The 18,408-nt window shown below is 27.9% G+C and overlaps 2 protein-coding genes and 1 non-coding gene across 12 annotated transcripts; all 3 read right to left on the bottom strand.

Moving 5' to 3' along the window:
• Positions 1 to 2,313: 2,313 nt before the first annotated feature.
• On the bottom strand, positions 2,314 to 8,124 carry LOC100748379 (choline-phosphate cytidylyltransferase A). Of its 10 annotated transcripts, none has more exons than XR_004462518.1 (11): positions 7,062 to 7,522; positions 6,599 to 6,816; positions 6,085 to 6,229; positions 5,266 to 5,373; positions 4,830 to 4,938; positions 4,624 to 4,740; positions 4,380 to 4,543; positions 4,092 to 4,313; positions 3,850 to 4,017; positions 3,274 to 3,505; positions 2,314 to 3,013 (listed from the first exon to the last, which is right to left on the bottom strand). XR_004462518.1 is itself a non-coding variant. In XM_012390513.3 (11 exons), exons 3-11 carry the CDS (start codon positions 6,193 to 6,195, stop codon positions 2,911 to 2,913), a joined length of 1,224 nt encoding a protein of 407 aa, XP_012245936.1. In that variant the 5' UTR covers positions 6,196 to 6,229; positions 6,599 to 6,816; positions 7,946 to 8,124; the 3' UTR covers positions 2,314 to 2,910. The 10 variants fall into 10 exon arrangements, 9 of the variants coding, with proteins under 9 accessions (XP_012245936.1, XP_012245934.1, XP_012245938.1 ...); XM_012390513.3 differs by lacking the exon at positions 7,062 to 7,522 and adding an exon at positions 7,946 to 8,124 and having other exon boundaries at positions 3,384 to 3,505; XM_012390511.3 differs by having other exon boundaries at positions 3,384 to 3,505; positions 7,062 to 7,490.
• Positions 8,125 to 11,272: 3,148 nt separating this feature from the next.
• On the bottom strand, positions 11,273 to 18,242 carry LOC100749728 (importin-5). The gene is made up of 14 exons (XM_012390507.3): positions 18,097 to 18,242; positions 16,944 to 17,093; positions 15,843 to 16,069; positions 15,658 to 15,754; positions 14,761 to 15,326; positions 14,337 to 14,445; positions 13,730 to 14,029; positions 13,463 to 13,645; positions 13,226 to 13,352; positions 12,756 to 13,118; positions 12,415 to 12,668; positions 11,817 to 12,337; positions 11,512 to 11,731; positions 11,273 to 11,420 (listed from the first exon to the last, which is right to left on the bottom strand). The coding sequence occupies exons 1-14, from the start codon at positions 18,175 to 18,177 to the stop codon at positions 11,325 to 11,327; spliced, it is 3,294 nt and encodes a 1,097-aa protein (XP_012245930.1). The 5' UTR covers positions 18,178 to 18,242; the 3' UTR covers positions 11,273 to 11,324.
• Positions 15,463 to 15,590, bottom strand: LOC112213595. Its single transcript, XR_002947491.1, has one exon.
• Positions 18,243 to 18,408: the final 166 nt, after the last annotated feature.

Raw genomic sequence — 18,408 nt, 5'->3', positions numbered from 1 at the left:
ATAAATTCCAATTTAACAAAGAAAATGTTGCAAAATTAAAAGTAACTTAGATTATGGCATTATTAGATTTCTTTCCAAATGGATGGTAGCATTGACAAATTTACGCTACCATTTTTCAAGCGTTTAAACTTCTGAAACAGTAAAACTATAACGATTAACTGTAATTATAGCGACTCAAAAGCAATATTCAAAGAAATAACATACAAAAAATGATCGACACAATACAAAATAGTCAATACAATTAATGACCTATTATCATTTTATCATTTATGATATATATGTACGTGTAAGTAAGATGACAGAGATCATGTGCCTTTTTCCGTAAAATACGTAAAAGTTTTGTGTAATAGTAAAATAGTGCTACCACGCAATTTTCATATGTTTTGCGCTAGTATACGCAATAGATTAAAATATACTGCACCATAACATATAATTTATGCAAAATGTTATATTGTATTTGCACACTTTTCTCTGACAATGTTATCTAAATCATTCACATTGTTGATAATCTTTCAGTTCTTTGATTTTATCTTATGAAATCGTTCTAAGAAATGTATTAAAACGTGCGCCCTCAATGTTCGCCGAAGTAGTTAACATGTTAATAAAATAGAATAAAATAAAATAAATAAAAGTATAATGATATCCGTCGCTAGATTCAGTTTCCTCTTCCTACCATTAACTACCTTCATTCACACATTTATGCAATACCAAATCTTTACGTAGCCTCGTGCATATCAATCTACACGTGCATTCTAAGAATCAGATAATCAATCCTACTATCGATAACTTCCGTTTAATTCACTGTCACCTGACACGGATCTCTCATGGAAATTCTTCGCTCTTCCACATTCATACGTTGTATCATCGTATCTATGTGCATGTCATCATGTGGATAAAAAATATTATCTTTTATTTATCTCTTTTACTATTCTAGATATAAATACATTATATCGTAATATACATTTATACATATATAATTAACATGTATATTACCTTTTCCATGAATTAGAGTATTGCGACATATTTATATTAAAGGATAAAAGAAAAATACAAGTGCTGGAATCAGACAAATCTTTAAACAATATAGCAATCTATATATATACTAATATATAAAACTTACAATTATATATTATATAGTTAATTAGTATTATTCGATTTAACTTACAACTTGTAATGTTTCATTGAACAACTTCTACTTTTTCTGTTATAGAAATAATATGGAACATTACTACATCTTGCATCTTCATTTAAGTAAATATAATTTCTGTCAATGTGGATACTAGATTTCCGTTTCAAAAAATTAAAATGAACCGTCGAAATTACATAAATTCATTTTATCGATCGTAAAACTGTGCGTGTCTAATCATTCTTGAATGTATTCGTTAAAAAAAGATATTGAAAGTATGCTACATCTTATCACATATCATTACATGTTACTAATTTATGCATCAGTTACATTGGGAAGCAAACATTTAACATACTTAAAAATCTTCTGTGACATACTTGTGATGTACTATTTTATATGCATTTAAATAAAAGGTGTCAAACTCAGGCACGATTGGTACTTCTTTAAGAAACAGAAGCGCTTCAATGTATACGAATTTATATACATCTCTTGTTTTTTAAATCTTTCATACATTTCATGTTAAATTCCAAATTTATATCTAAAATCCATCTAATACATATTTTACCCCTGGAACTATATGCTATTAACAAACTTCCTAATTTGCATGTTAAAAATTACTTTATTGTGGATGCTACATACCGAAAATAAGAATAAATATCTTTATCATATATTTCATTTATATATTAAAAAAATATTTTATTCAAATATTTCATAAATATAAGAATATTATAAAACTACGTTATGGTTTAAAAATATAAAAGTGGTTGTACCATTCCAGGGTTATTATATCTGGATATATCCAAATAAAAGCACCATCTTCAAAATGATTTCTATGTGGTATATTCTTATTCAAATTAAAATCCTATATTCATTTTGATTAGTTTTTATTCATTGATTTTTATCGAAATCTTACTACATATTTACTATTAAAAATAAATTGCAGATTTGCATCTTTCTTTATAAATATTCTTTGATTAAACAAGAACAATTATTTATAAAATTAATATATTTGAATTTGTATAATCCTATTCAAATTCTTTAATACCCTTAATACAACAAATTAAGTTCATATTCAAGTTCTTCATTTTCTTCATATTTTCTTACTGGCATTCTACTAATAATATAAGGTTTATGATATAAATAAATATTAATTTCATATAGACTAACTTTTTATAAACAACACTAAGTGTTCAATAAAAATATGATTTAATACTAATTACAGCGAAGGTACTCACTGCAAATGTATAGTACATAAGTAATTAATTATGAGGTAACATGTATAAAAAATGTTATATAAAATTAGTAACAAAACAATTGAAAATTATTAAAAATTGTTGACAGAATATTTGAACCACATATTTTTTTGCACGAGGTGAAAATATGTCTTTTGACTGTTAGTAGTTCTTATATAGCATGAAACTCAAAATGAATGATGAAGTATCGTTCAGAATATAGGAACTTACTAATAATACAACAATAACGAAACTCTCAAGAATAGTTGCAACGAATGTTTTAAGTTATCTGTATGATTTCTCAATATTCGTGCATATATATAATTTAATTAATATATAATAATCCATGGCTGGATTGAATGAAAACATTATAACAGATAATTTTATATCGTATATAGTATGAAATCATACCATAAAAATACTATTAAGCATAATATTATAATCCATATCTTCAAATCACATAGACGCAATAAAATATCCTTAAACATTTTTTGGGAGATTGCACGATATTTTTGGTCAAAATAAAGAATGTGTTTTTGAAAAAAAGGATTATCATTTGGATTGCAAATTTTCTTCTTCATCATCGCTGTAATCATCGCTTAAATAATAGTTACTCTGTGAATATTCAAAACGGCCAGTCTTTTTTGGTGGTGGACTGCAACATAAATCATATAAATTAATTACATTAGTTTGGATTAATCATTAAGTAAATAACATTTTCATATTTAATATTTACCACGTACTCAAAAAAAAATATTTGTGATAATACCAGACACGTTATGAACTATAGATATATTATGTACACAGAGAAAAGGAAGAAAGTAAAACACATTTTTTTACAACAAGCATTGGTTAAATTGTGTGTTATTGCTTAAAATTTATCTAATGTATTTAACAGTGAAATTATATACTAACATAACATGCTGCAAATGGATGGTATGAAGTATTGAAGGTTTTCATATAGAAGCAGTACAGAATGAAGTGGTGTTGCATGTTAGTCAATTGACTCGAATGCTGTGATGTACCTTGTCTGATCTTCATCATTATTGCTGCTATTACTGCCATTCGGACTACCATCTCTTTTTGGGCTTGCAGGAGGAGATAATGCTTGCATCAAACGTCCTTTGCTTTCATTCCAAATCGTTGACTGCAAAAAAAAAGAAATTAGAAATTCATTAAAATTTGTACGATTCGTAGTTTCTTATTCTAAGAATAAACAAAAAACATTAGATTAAATACATATATATGACACCATTGTATATAAACTACAGATGTACAAAGAAGATATTTTCCTCTATACTTATGCACATACTGCATTGAAAAAAGCCTTATGAACAATTTAGGTTAGAAAGAGTAATTATATATCAGTTAATTTAAATATTATTTATTCTTTTATAATGGATATAACTCTATAATGCATATCTCACAGTATATCATTAATACTGAGTACAAAGTAATTATCAAAATAATTAATCCATAAATACTACCCACCAATCTACCTTCTCTTCCAAACAAGAGTAGAAAAGCATCAATAAAGTCCCGAGACTTTTCTTCCCATTTGCTAATCATATCCATACGTTTTTCGCCAATATTCTCCATCACCCGTTTACCTTTATCTTTTAAATCATCAAACTTATTTTGTAAGCGGAATTTCTTTTCCTGTAAATATATAACTTATTCAATGAAATATCATTGCTTAAAAAAGATATTGCGTTTAAAAAATATATACTTGCATTGAGAAAAGAAACATTAAGTTCTTTGGCACTGTAGCCTCGCGCAAGATTTCTTCTTACATAAATGTCATAATCTTTAACTATTCTTGCAACAATATCTGACGTTGATACTCCTTCTGTTCTTTGCGTAGCCACAAACATACCTTTAGCTTTCAGGCCTGCATAAACATCTGTACTATCATCTGTCATATAAGGTATATCATCATGAGCAACAAAGTCAATCTGAAAAATGTTAAATGTTGAACTATTTTAACATTCGACAAACATGTTTTTAAAAAAATAATTTACAGTTAATTTTACTTTATGTTTTGTAAGAAATTCATCATCCAGTTCCCAAGGTGCATCCCTAACCACCTCATCTACATAACGACAATGTCTTACTGCATCATATCTCTCAACATCTGTCATAACTGTCCTTCCCTTTTTACTATGTGTTAACTGATCATTACAAACTAAAATAATAAAAATTGTTTTTATTAATGTTATGCAAAGTTCATGTTACATCTCAAAATTTTGAAATTTATTTCTTTACCTCCCACAATAAGATACACATTAGGGAAAATATTTTTTGCTTGTAAAAGTTGTCGTGCATGTCCTTGATGAAATAGGTCATAAATACCATCTGCATAGACTCTGATTTTCCTAGGAGCTATATTATTACAGATTATTAGCATTATATGTATTATTCAAAAATTCCTATTACCTAATTTCACAAATATCTAATTCATTTCTACTAACCTTTACTACTTCTCGCCATTTTCAATGTAATACGAATATTATAATCACATGCATTTCTTTCGGCAAGTGCTTCTGGATCATCACTAAAGGGAGCCTCCTTACAAATTGACTGCAATAAATTCAATACAATGTAAATTATACAATAAAAATGAAAGTGAGGTATGAAACAACAAAAAAAGGGATATAGATATATATATATAATCAAGAAAAATTCATAGAAATTTATTAAAAACATTATTTCAATTACATTTTTGAAAAGTTGAATATAATAAGTAACAAAAGCCTACTTAATCATAGATCTTTAATTTGTTTGATTTTAATAATAATGAAGACAAAATACTTGTATTTATTTTTAGAAACAAAATAAAAAATAAAAATTTAATTATATTACATATATTAACATAAAAATTATTAAAAAAAAAAATGTTTGACTCACTGGAAGTTCTTTGTGGGAAACAGAAATTTCGCTATTATACTTTTTCAGCGAAAATTGACCTGACTCATTATTTGAATTCCTGTTGGTCCCCCAAGTCATTGTCACTAGCTGTTAATATTATGAAAAATAAATTTTCCATAAAAGAACAATACGAGTGAATTTATTTGTCAGATATGTATACATATGTATAATCCACCTGTTAAATTTCTTTAAATACAGATTATTTTAAAGATCTTGATGTTTCTATTAGGAGATTAAAATACTTTTTAAAATATATATAAAACTTTTTCATATATTAAAAAAATAGATTTGCATTGAATTTAATGTTGACATACTGTCTGCTAAATATTTCAGTACAGAGAATATGTTTCAGAACCTATGTTCACATACTTGTTCATGAAGTATTTCGATAAGACTATTTAAAGAATCAAGTATTCATGGTATTATATTAAGATAGATATGCTTATGATCTTGCATAATGTCATACCATTATCATAAATAATTTTTGCTTCTATATTATCTCTTCATGATTAAAGATAATTCCATAGCCCCAGCAGAATTTGTATGTAAACTTTATTCGCATGTACATGTGTAACTAGCACATAGGTATATGAGATATGTATTTCATATATATATATATGAATTAATATATATATATGAATTAATATAAAATCTTGAATATAATAAACATTATATTAAATCGGTAAAATATCAATTAAATGATAACGTAGTACAAACAGATTGTATCTTCCTTATTGAACAAGTACACTTTCAACAAATTTTGATTATAAGTAATTATAAGAATTAAGTAGTACTTACAGGATAAACAGGCGAATCTTTCTTGGAGCAAGATGCATCCTCTCCATTTTGAATATTTAAATAAGTTGTAGAATTCAACATAGTTTCTTCTCTAGCACGCTTTCTAGACATTTTTTATTCTTTCTGTATTAGGTCCATACAAAACCTATTGAACAGAAATATGCCAATTTTTATTGATCCTATTGTTAATAAATAGATCACGTGTACATCTTATTATTGCCATTAGTGATGTAAAATGTTACATAAATGATATATGTTATATTTTACATCTGTGTGTAACAAAAGATAAGTACGAACTTTAACAAAAGTCACAGAATCATATGTACATTAATATTCTATCTGAACTAAATAAAAATATATTTGCACATACTTCTGATAATACTTTGTAAAACTGTAATATCAAAATTAAAAATAGCACTATTTGAATTCACTTTCATAAGCACTACTGTATTTTTAATAATATTAATTTATAGATATGAGTTAATAATCTACACAGAAATTGACAAAAGTTTACCTGGTTTTCATTAGTTACATTAAAATTATTGGTCAATACCATTACTATAACTTTAGATTACAAATCACTATGTTTATAAAATATTCATGAATACTCGTATAATTTCCAAGGAATAATTAGAGGTGTGCCGAATTATTTCTGAGCTAGTCATGTTTGATGTTATTTCATATTATTATTTAAGAAAATTTTAGAAGTATAGGTTTAATGCCTGTAAAACACTAGCATGTTGCTAAACTGTGTTCGAAGGTTAAAAAAGGAGAATACAGAAAACAAAATATAGCCAGAAACAACGAATCAAAAATACAATATTTATAGCGTAATTAACAATTTAATCATATGATAATCGTGTAGAAATAAGTAACTTATTCATTGGACTTTCTAGAATTCATCGTTATGTATACTGTCTATCTTATCATGTATTCTCTTTTTAAACTTTTGTAAATTCCAATTGAACGGAACGAACCTCTTCACGCCCTAATTTCTGTACACACGATGGTAGACTAATACAATAAGGAATAGGATATGACGAAAAATCGAAGAGTTCCGCCAAAAATTTAATAAACTCGTAAGGTCTGTTAGGTTTCTCCGTGTAACTTTTACAGCAAAATTTAAGAAACAAATTTGTAAAAATATTTAGAGAAATTTCACATTCTATGCTAGTGCCATGTACTACTAAATGGCTAACGCAGCAAACGCTGGCCACGATACTTGTGGATACTCTGCGCATTGCATGCGTTTCAGTATGCAATCAGGGGCGGTATAACAGTACTATGAACCCTAAGTATAAACGAGATGGTATTTGTGCGTGCGTGAGTTCTATATAGAGAATAGAGAGTACGGGAATTACGAACGAGGACAAGAAGCCGTACCAATATCTTTATTTAAATCTAGTTTCCACGATTACCGAAAATAAAACCATGAAAATTTATGCTCTAGATTATTTTCAACCGGAATTCTTTTTTATTTTTATCTTTGTCGCGAACGTAAAAGTTGTACATCAAATTTCTAAAAGTTAAATATTCTTAAATCTAATTATTAAGATTGATTAGGTTTCATTAATACTAAGTAGTATTATTGGAAAAATTAATTCTCGACTAAAACAATTTAGTTTGTTAAATATTATATAATGTCGATATTAATATTGTATTGTAATATATTATTATGATTGATTAATTTTGATTACTTGATTGGGATTATCGACATTCCGTGTATATAATCATCACGTTATGAAGAAGTTTTATCGATACAAAAATAGAATAAATATTTAACAAAATATTTTTTTTAAATGCGCGCAAAATATGGTCTAGAAATAGAAGACATAATTCGCATTTTATTTTATAAACATACGTTTTCAAAATGATACTATACACTTCTCGACTGCCAGAGGAAGTAATTGATAATTATAAATTTTTAGAACACGATCAATTAGAATTCAGTTTCACACAATAAATATATCACTTGTAATGCATAAATGTGCACCGAACGTGTTTGACGATAGAATGAACGCCGGTATGAAAATGAAAGGAGAATAACGGTGACGTAATATCGGATGATCACAACGTCATACAATCATACTCTTATTATCACATGAGTACAAATACATTTCCAATTCTATAAAATTATTTCCGACAAATTTAATTGTTTTAATACATATCTATGAACATAATATTAAATTAGTATATTATTACGATACGAGATAATTAGTTATTACGAATTAAGTTATATGTATTTTGTAGGATAATTTAAAAAGTTATAATTTTGGATTGATATCTTATAACTGAAATGCTTATTTATATTATACATATGTAAATATATAGTTCATGAACACATATGTAAATGATGCAAATTAAAATAACGAAAATTTCCACGTATCGAATAATGAATAAATTTGTTGTAAATTCATTGTATTCATCGTTTATTTTTTGATAAAATCAAATATTTAAAAATAATATTCTGTTCCCTTCGTTTTATTTCATAGTCTAATGTTTCTTTATATAGTAATGATTGATTCATATACGTATATAGTATATACATATATAATGATAATTGTTTTACATACGTATATACAAAACTTTTGCGTAATGTAATCAAAAAATTAAAGATTTAATTGTATTTATCATTATCGCATGTATTTTATAAACTCCTAATTTTTTAGTTATTGAATTTAATAAAATTTTCTGTCATGCAATGTTTATAACATGTCCAATATATAACATCAGTCGAAATATATCAGCCTTGAAAAATTTTGTCACTCAAATACTATTTATGAGTGATTTATTACATAAGCGGAACATTGTAGATGAAATATTTGGAAGAGATTGAAGTAATAGACGTAGTATCTAAATTCTGATAAAATTGCAAGGGAAAATTACTCAGTAATTAGATCATATATATATATATATGTATTACTTACATTTGATTATTTTACGTCCGAAGTAATTTCCAAAGACATATTTGAAGTTTTCGTTTAGCTTTATATATGTATCATAATAATTATTAAATACCATATAATAAAATGTTTTATATAAAAAAACATGGAATATATTTTGTTTATTTACTTCTAGTACATTTATATATAAACAGAAAGGTATTTAATTAAATAGATATTTTTTAATGAAAATAAATTAACGTTATCACCGTTTTCATTTCTATGTATGATATTATATAATACGTATCTAGATTTAAATTTGATTTTTTATATTGCTAATAATAATCTTATACTTTAGAGTATAAATTATATATGTATAAAATTTAGGCAATGATTTGATTATGTTTTTTTCTGTTAACATAAATCAAATGTAATGTAATGTAATGATGATTATCATTTACGATTTATTTTCACACAATATTATTTTTCACATTGTAAAAATTTCATTTCTATTTCTTACAAAATACATGATTTGAAAGGTAAAGCAAAACAATCAATTAAAAAGCTGAGATTTATTTTAATGAATAATAACTTTAAAATAATCTCTATATAATTATAAGAATTATAATTTTACTTTTTTCATACCGATTTTGCTTCCACATTTTTTTTGTCACAATATGTCGCATAAACAGTCCTTCAATAATTCTTAATGAAATGTTTACAATCGCACATTGCTTGTATCTATTTCACAAGATCTTTACGTTGGTCTTCATGAAATAATTAATAAGGCAGTGCCTACCAATCATCAATAATTACATTTACGTAATTCAACTTTACGTACTTAGTTTTAATATTCATATACTTTGATATATATATATATATATACATATATATATATACATATATACATATATATATATATATACAAATAAATGTTCGACCATTCTATTCTCTTATATACCGTAATAGAAGAAATTTTGGAGGAATTTTGTTGAAACTAGTCGCAGATTTTACTTGGAATATATTTTCCATTGCAAATCTGCATGCAATAGTAAATACCATGACAATTATTGTGTACAAATAAATAGCAACGAGAACAGGAAATTGTAACATTACTCCACTCAATCATTTTTTTTCTTTTTTTTTTACACCACTGTTCTTAATTCACATTGTCATTACACAATAACCGAAAGAAACGTAATGCCCAGCATTCATTCCTTTGAACTTACTTTAGTAATATGTCTTGATTTCATCGTCATCTTTTATTTCTAAATGATGCGATAATAAACTGTAAAATTACAGCTAAATAAGCGTAACAAATCAATGTAAATTAGCTGTAAAGTTACAAGATCAAATATGTTTTATGTTAAACTAAAACTTATTTAAATTTATTAAAATTTATCATTCTAATACAATCCATTGAATTAGAATTTAGCAAATAATTTATTATACTAAAACATAAAACATCTTAAAGCAGTTCATTACGTTTCATTTAAAGGCATTCGTATACAGTTCCGTATAACTTCAACGCTGTAATATTATCGATATCATTATTAAATAACATTTACTGTACCTAAATTTAATAATAAAAATACCTAAATCACAATATATTACGCCATCATTTGATGGCAATGAGTTGGTGTTTTTCCAGTCTATTTTTCGCATTTTTATTATTCTGCCAAAAAAGTAGTTTCAGAATGAGAATAATTGGGACGAAGAGATCGCAATGACAAAAGTGTTAATTTTTCGATACTCGTAGAATAAACATGGAGTTAATGATTACAGATACTATGCAATTTACAAAGCATTAAGAAAAAGAATAAAAGCAAAAAAAACAGAGAAAAAGATTTTAGCATCGTTCGGCTCGCAATGGCGGGAAATGTAATTTTGTTCTAATCTTTTTATATTAAAAATAAATTCATATCCGTTTGTTACTTAATTGTTATTTTTATGAAGTAAACAAAGATAATTAATATAAAAAGTTTCGTCAGTGCGAACTCGTGTGATTTAATGAATTTTATATTGTTAGATTTATATGTAACGTATCACACTTTATCAAGTAATAACAAGTACAAGTTTTCTTGTATGTAATTTGCAATAATTCCAAATAGTACGAAATTATTGTAGTAGAAACTATTGTATTTACTAGTGAAATACAGTCAACAAATATATGAGTTATATCAAATAGTTACATACAATTGTTTTTCTTCATAATTAGGCTGGTGAAATTGTTCCATAGGTATAATGTAGCTACCTAAAATCTGTGATTTCTCCACAAACTTTATTAAAGCAAATGTCTGTGTATTTTTCGTTTTGTTTTATATTAAAGTGTTATGGTTGGAGAATAAAAGCAAATGGCTAATTAGTAGGCTGTGCACGAAGTGCCTCATGCAATGCTTGTTGTTGATCTGCAGTTAATGCATTTATGCATGCCTGGAACATAGACTCGTTGTTCTGAAACAAAAAATAGATTTTTTAGAATGTAAATATGTTACATTAAAAAATGTATCTTGTATAATATTCTTCATGTTGCATTTGCTTATACCTGTATTTGCCTAACAATACTAAGAATTCTACCCATAACAGGATTATCTGTCGATACAACATTTTGGCAAAATGCTTCTGCAAAGAAACTTATTAACCGAGGTAAGTTTGCATTATTTGGTCCTAAAACTATTACATGGTTTGCTTCGATTAAATCACATAAATATCCATAAACATGGGGTGCTTCATCTCTGTCTTCTACCACTGGTAGCCAAGAGACCCTGTAGTGATACATAAGAGATTTAGAAATATTTGATTAATTACGCGTAATATTTATAAATTATCATATGAAAATCAAAACCTTACCAATAAGGTAGTATTTCGTCAACATTGATTGCTTTATTATTATATTTAAGAATTTTTGTAACTGCAGATATAGCATTTTCAGTAGGATTGACATTTTCAGGTGATCTTGATTCTGGATCGTTTATAACATCCATTAACCTAGGCAAAGCCTCTGCGCATGCTTGAGCGAACGCTTCTCCTCCGTACTGCCCTAAAATGCCACAACCATAAGCTGCTGCTTGTCTTACTTCTGCTGATTTATCGGATACGTATTGTATCATTGGACGTAAGAAGTATTCTTGATATTTTGCACATTCGGGTCCGGCAAATTCTATTATATCGTCAAATACACATAAAGCCCATTGATGATCTGACCAAGGTCTTTCGGGGCTTAACAATTTAACAAAATGTCCACAAATTTGATCAAAGTAAGGGAAGAATGATGACGTATGAGTAGTAAACAATGCGTGTAAAATGTCTGCTATTTTGCTTAGAGTATATACATCTTCACTGTCTTCATCAGCAAGCTGTTCTTCAACAACCTATAATGTGAATATAAACTTCAAGCTATTGACATCAACAGTTAAATTTTATATTAAATCTTTATACAAAGCCTTACTTCATCGTAATCTTCATCTTTACGCTTCTCCAATCTAGCTACTGCTCTTTCAAAATGTTTATTAAGTAATTTATCTAATATACGTAACAATTCAGCCATGGGTTGTGCTCCTAAACAACCGGCACCGAGGGTTTCGATACATTTAGCCAACGAATATAATATTTCTAGCAGAACTTCAGGTTCAGGTTCTGTATCGATTGCTTTCAAGAGGTCGGGACAGATATACGCCCACATCCCTTCAAGATATTGTGGACCTGTAATTCAGTTATTACTCGTAGTTATAATACAAAGAATGAATTATAATGTGAGCAATTAATTATTTTGGACAATTATTAATTAACCTTTTATTTTTGCACAATCTAGAAGATATGGTAAACTTGCAGCAGCTGCTGTTCGAACACCATCATGAAAATAAAATTTCAACAGAGGAACCATTAGCCGTACTACTTCCTCTGCATAATCTGCAAAACCTTCCTTTAATTCACGTGCATAGCAAACTAACATTTCGCAGGCGGAAGCTTTGTCTTCTAAGCCAGCAGTTTTAATTCCGAAGTTTTGTTGTTCACCAAGAGAGATGAATTCCCAATCAACATCTTCTAGACCTTCCATATCTTCGTTATCTAGTACAGCTACTTCAGGTTTCATAGCTGCTGTACGTAAAACTGGACCCATTACCAATGGTAAATATTGCTCAAATTGTTTACCTAAAGAAATTAATTTTTACTATTTAAATATATCTTAACATACTAAGATCAACATTTTACCAGTTCAGATAGAAGTTTAATAAAATATAAAAGCTTAAGCTTCATACCAAGAATTTTGCAAATTCGAGCCCACGCAGATATTAAATAACTAGTTTGTGGATCATCATCTGGAAGATCTCCTTCTGAGTGTGTTTTTAATAACATATCCATAACTTCACTAGCGTCTGCAATAAACTATAAAACCATAAAAGGTTTAGTTATATAACAATTTTATAAAAAAGTAACATTAAAATATTTTATTATAATTTGTCAATAGATTTAATATTATATCATATTTATTATACCTTTTCAGGTCCTACTGCAAGTCCTATAAGACTCACACATTCAATGGTTTTACCACGTAACATTTTATGTTCTTGTTGATTAGCATTTTGAATAATGTATTTTAGACATGGCATTAATCTATCATAATATGTTACAAACTGTTCTTCACATGTATCAGCAACAGATGCTATAGTTGTAACGACCTATAAGGAAAATAATAATAGTTTACAATTATACATGCACTATTCTAATTTGACTATATATAATCAATATATGTTCTTACTTACTTGTTCAAGGACAAGTTTAGTGCCTTTCTCAACTAACTCTTGAAATTTAGCAGTAAGAATCGACTCCAATTTAGCCATAATAGCATCTAAATATGGTGTTAATATATTTTTTGGGCAATCTTCACTGAAGTTTACGAGGGCTGCGCCGGCATGAGCCTGAACTCTTGGATTCGCATTATCATCCAACACCATTAATAATCCAGGAATGACTTTGTCATGAAATTTTTTTTCGAATACAGGTGCAAAATCAGTTGACATTTGACCTACTGCATTACAAGCTGCGTATCTTACACGAGGATGCTAGAAAAAGTATGTAATCAATAAACAAGAAAGGGTGATCTCGTGCAATAGATAAACATGATGTATACGTATTACATATGGAGTGTGTGTTCCATGACTATGGTTATTTAATAATAAATAACCAACTCTCTCCCGAGAACTTCGAAGGAAGTATATTAATAAACATACTGTCAGAACGACAATGTATAAATACCAAATCCTTCGTTGTACTCTACCATGAACGTAACGCTATTATATTTATGTCCTAAATATAACTGCTGACTTGATTCATGGCGTTTAAAAAGGATTTCATTATGATCAAACTTACAGGATCTTGTAAATATTGTATAACTCCATCCATGATTTGAGGTAATATTACTTCCATTTGTTTATGACAACCTTCACCAACAGCTGATATTGCCATAAGAGCAGCATGCCTACGAAATAAATTTTTGGTAACATTTATTACTATAATTTCATAAGCTATACTTAGTAGATTTTCGAAAATATAAATGTTTGTTCCATGCCTATGACAGTAATATTGAAACATTACTATCAACTCTCTTATTTAAGAACACCCATCGAGAATCTCGAACTTCATATATCAAAACAATAGACAAAATTGAGAATAATCCCGATGATTACTCTATCACAGATGTAACGCAATTATATGCACGAAATACATAATTGCTGACTATTCTGTGATAATTACAAGTATTGAAATTAAATCAAAATATTTTTAAAATATTTACCTGTACTTCCAGTCACTGTTATTTAACATTGACGGAATATTCTGTACAATTTGTGGTAACATAGTTTTACCACCTAAACCACATGCTAATCTGTCTAAAGCACTTTCAGCAACGACATTATTACTGTCATTGTCATCTTCAACAATTTCATCCGAAAAACTCCATTTTTCATCTTCTTGTATATCTGTCATCATTTTTAGCACCAATGGTACTAGAGACGCAATATATTTTCCACCAACTTTACGTACCATTGCAGGAGCAGTTTCTGCAAGTGTAACTAATACTTCCAATGCTAATTGTCTCCATGAATCAATCATATCATCATTTGAAAATATTTTCATACACATTTCCATTATAGTCTCTAATTGTAATCTCAAAAATTTGGGTGTTGATTCCGCTAAATCGATCAAAACTTTTAAAAGAGCATCATCTGTTTGTTTTTCTACCGATTGAGCAATTACTTGTACAATTGCTGGTAGTAATTCTGAGAAATGATTCTGTATATTGTCTTCTTTATCATGAAGAACGATAAAGGCTCCAATTGCTCTTACTGCTTGAAATCTGACCTATAGTAAATATCATTGGTTATTATACCATTGAAATAAAATTTATGAAATAAAAGATATTGTGATTCTATATAATAACATATGAATTAATAAAAAATGATACAGATAATATAGAGTAAACAAAATTTCAGTTAATTTTTGTATGCCCCGTATCTGTCTGCAAATGAAAACTTAACAAGTTACAGTCATCAGAAGGCAATCTTCTTATAGGAAGAAACTATGACGAGGAACTTAGCTATTTGTATCCTGTGTATCATTCTTCCATATGAAATGTTGAAAATATAAAATGAATTTACATCTACATGCAGAAAAAAAATATGTTTTACATTACCTCATAATTTGCAGAGTCCATGATAGATTGCTGCAACATTTGTTTAATAAGATCAAGGTAATTAGCTTGTTGATTTCCAAATACACCAGGGACGGATCTATATATTTGAAATATGTATGATTTATATTATACAAATTACAATCTAAAATGGGATTATTTTTACAGTACAAATACGATAAACTTACGTGAACATTCGAAGAGCATTTTCTTTCAATGCTGGTACAGGACTATTTGCACATTGGAATAGGAACTGCAGAAATTCTGGCCACTGATTATTACCATCTTCATCAATTAAATTTCGTGCAACTTCAGCTGCAACTTCGCAAACTTTACGTCGAATAGTCTCCGTCTGTTCACTTTGAACAGATAATAAAATTTGCTCTCTTAATTGAGCTTGTGCTTCTGGTGGAATCTAGGCAAAAATATATTTATATAACAACTATATTTCCACAAGTACACAAAGACGCTGATGTTATATACATTATGAAAAGTAAATTGTATACTATATGACATGTGTGTAACTACTTATTGGAATATTTCATGCAAAATATTTCTGATGTTTATTATAATAATAAGTTTAAAGCTAATATTATAAATTGTCCGTTATTTGATGTTTTAAATTTAATCTATGTCCTAGCAATGGAAATATTTTATGCAAATCAATGTATATTTTGTAATGAAATTAGCTGCAATTTTGATAAGTTGTTGGAACATTTATTCAAACAAACATAAATTAAACCTGAAAGACATACATAGAAACTTCAATATCTTTCGTTAGGAGAACTAGAACTTAAAAGTTATAAGATATTTTAAGGCTGTATTGTTTTATTTAAACTATATTTTTCAAGTTTTATATACATGTAGTAAACATCTAAAAATTATTTTATTAGGTACTTTTAACACATTCTGTTTAGTACTTGTTAAATGCTCCATTATATATATAATATATATATATGTATATATATATTATATTTTATACAAATAATATCGATTTAATAAGTGAAATAGGTTTATAGTTCATGACATACAATAGGTCACTTTATCATTGGCAGTAGTTGCTGGCATAAACTACAGAAAGTATTATATGATTAGAAATTATTTTAGTCAACAATTTGCTATATGTGATAGTAGTAAGAGTAGAACAATATCTCATACATTCATATAAAAATGTAAAAAATGTATTTATTCCAAATAAAAAAATTTTGTTTCAAATGTAACAAGCCTTCTTCCATTTTCATAAAAAATAAATATTCTATTTAAAATAAATACAAGAAAGGCATAATTACTTTAGGATAAAAATCCATAAATTCAGAAGCAAATAGTCGACGTAGCAAGACGGCAGCCATAGCACGCATTTCTTCTGTAAGGGTGGCATTGCACAAGGAGCTTAAAAGAAATGTCACCTTACTATCCACTGGGAGGTTGTTGTATGCCTCCTATAATATGAAATATATATACATATAGGTATGTATACACATTTATTACATAATCTAATTTGTCACAAATAGACTTTTCGGCTTTAAAAAGGAAAAGATAACTTATTATATTAATAAAATATTCATTCATGTTTAATAATTACTGCTGCATTTATAACTTAATGTTAATGAGAAATTACGGTAGTTATTTAATGACCTATGCTATATACGTTAATAGTTAATAATTACCAAGAAAAAACTTTAAAGAAAAAGAAGCACATGGTGCCTGATAATGACACGTTTTTTTAATGTTCTACTATATACACGTGTGCTAAATACACAATAAGAAAATTGGAAATATTATAATTTACTTTTAGTAACTATCTTAATATAGCTATAAATGCATGAAAGATTAAAAACGTTCGTCTGAAAGAAGGTATTTCTTCATGATTCAAACAGGTCCAGAAATGCCGGAATTCCAGTAGAAAATGAACGCGTGTAGGCGGGAAAGCGAAATATAGAAATTATGAATCCTTCTAGGTAATTGAGCTATATATTACATGTTATTTAGTTTCAAATTAGACTGTTTTGTTTCCTAGTATTATAACAAAATTATATAAACATTGTGAAAAATCGTAAAAAACTTTGGTCAAAACGTGCATTCGTATCACGTTGAAAGTGACACGGACCTACGTAAAAGGTTCGAGGGGTGCATGCTACCGCGCGACACCATTTTGGATTTTATTAGGTTGTTCTAAACACTTGTCAGTATTCACTACAGTTACTAATCGTATCTACCACGCAACTGTTTGTATTAATGCTACATAAAAGTATTTTATAATAAAATCCAAAATAAAACAGTGATTTAACAGCAATGACCATCGAACTGCATCCACATGCAGATTCTGACAACACGTTGGCAACGTGCTCGAGAAACGAAGTATCCCGTTTTCTAGTATTTACGTTTTTCGGCAAATTGATATACGTAAAATACGCGTATGAAAATTAGGAAGTATATACGCACCTCTGCTTGCTTTCTGGTATCATTATCCGTGCTAAGAAGTGTGTTTAAAAGCTGTTGAAGCTGATCAAGGTCTGCCGCCATTGTCGCCGAACGAATGAAGTTACAGCGCACACTCGTAAGAGTTGATCGTCAAATTAATGTTACCAAACTAAATTACTAAAATATTCCCAAATGTTTGCTGCCAACTTCACCATTTTTTTTCTAATTGAAGATACTATGGCTAACTAGATTTTATGTCACTAGAATCAGTTCTTTTAGGAAAGAATGAATTTTGATTGTTTAAAAACATTACTAAATTGAATCTAAAATCAT

Source organism: Bombus impatiens, unplaced genomic scaffold (assembly GCF_000188095.3).
Source record: "Bombus impatiens unplaced genomic scaffold, BIMP_2.2 scf_0814, whole genome shotgun sequence".
Taxonomy (NCBI): domain Eukaryota; kingdom Metazoa; phylum Arthropoda; class Insecta; order Hymenoptera; family Apidae; genus Bombus; species Bombus impatiens.
The sequence above is the reverse complement of the archived record's forward strand: the minus strand, read 5'-3'. Positions and strand labels throughout refer to the sequence as shown.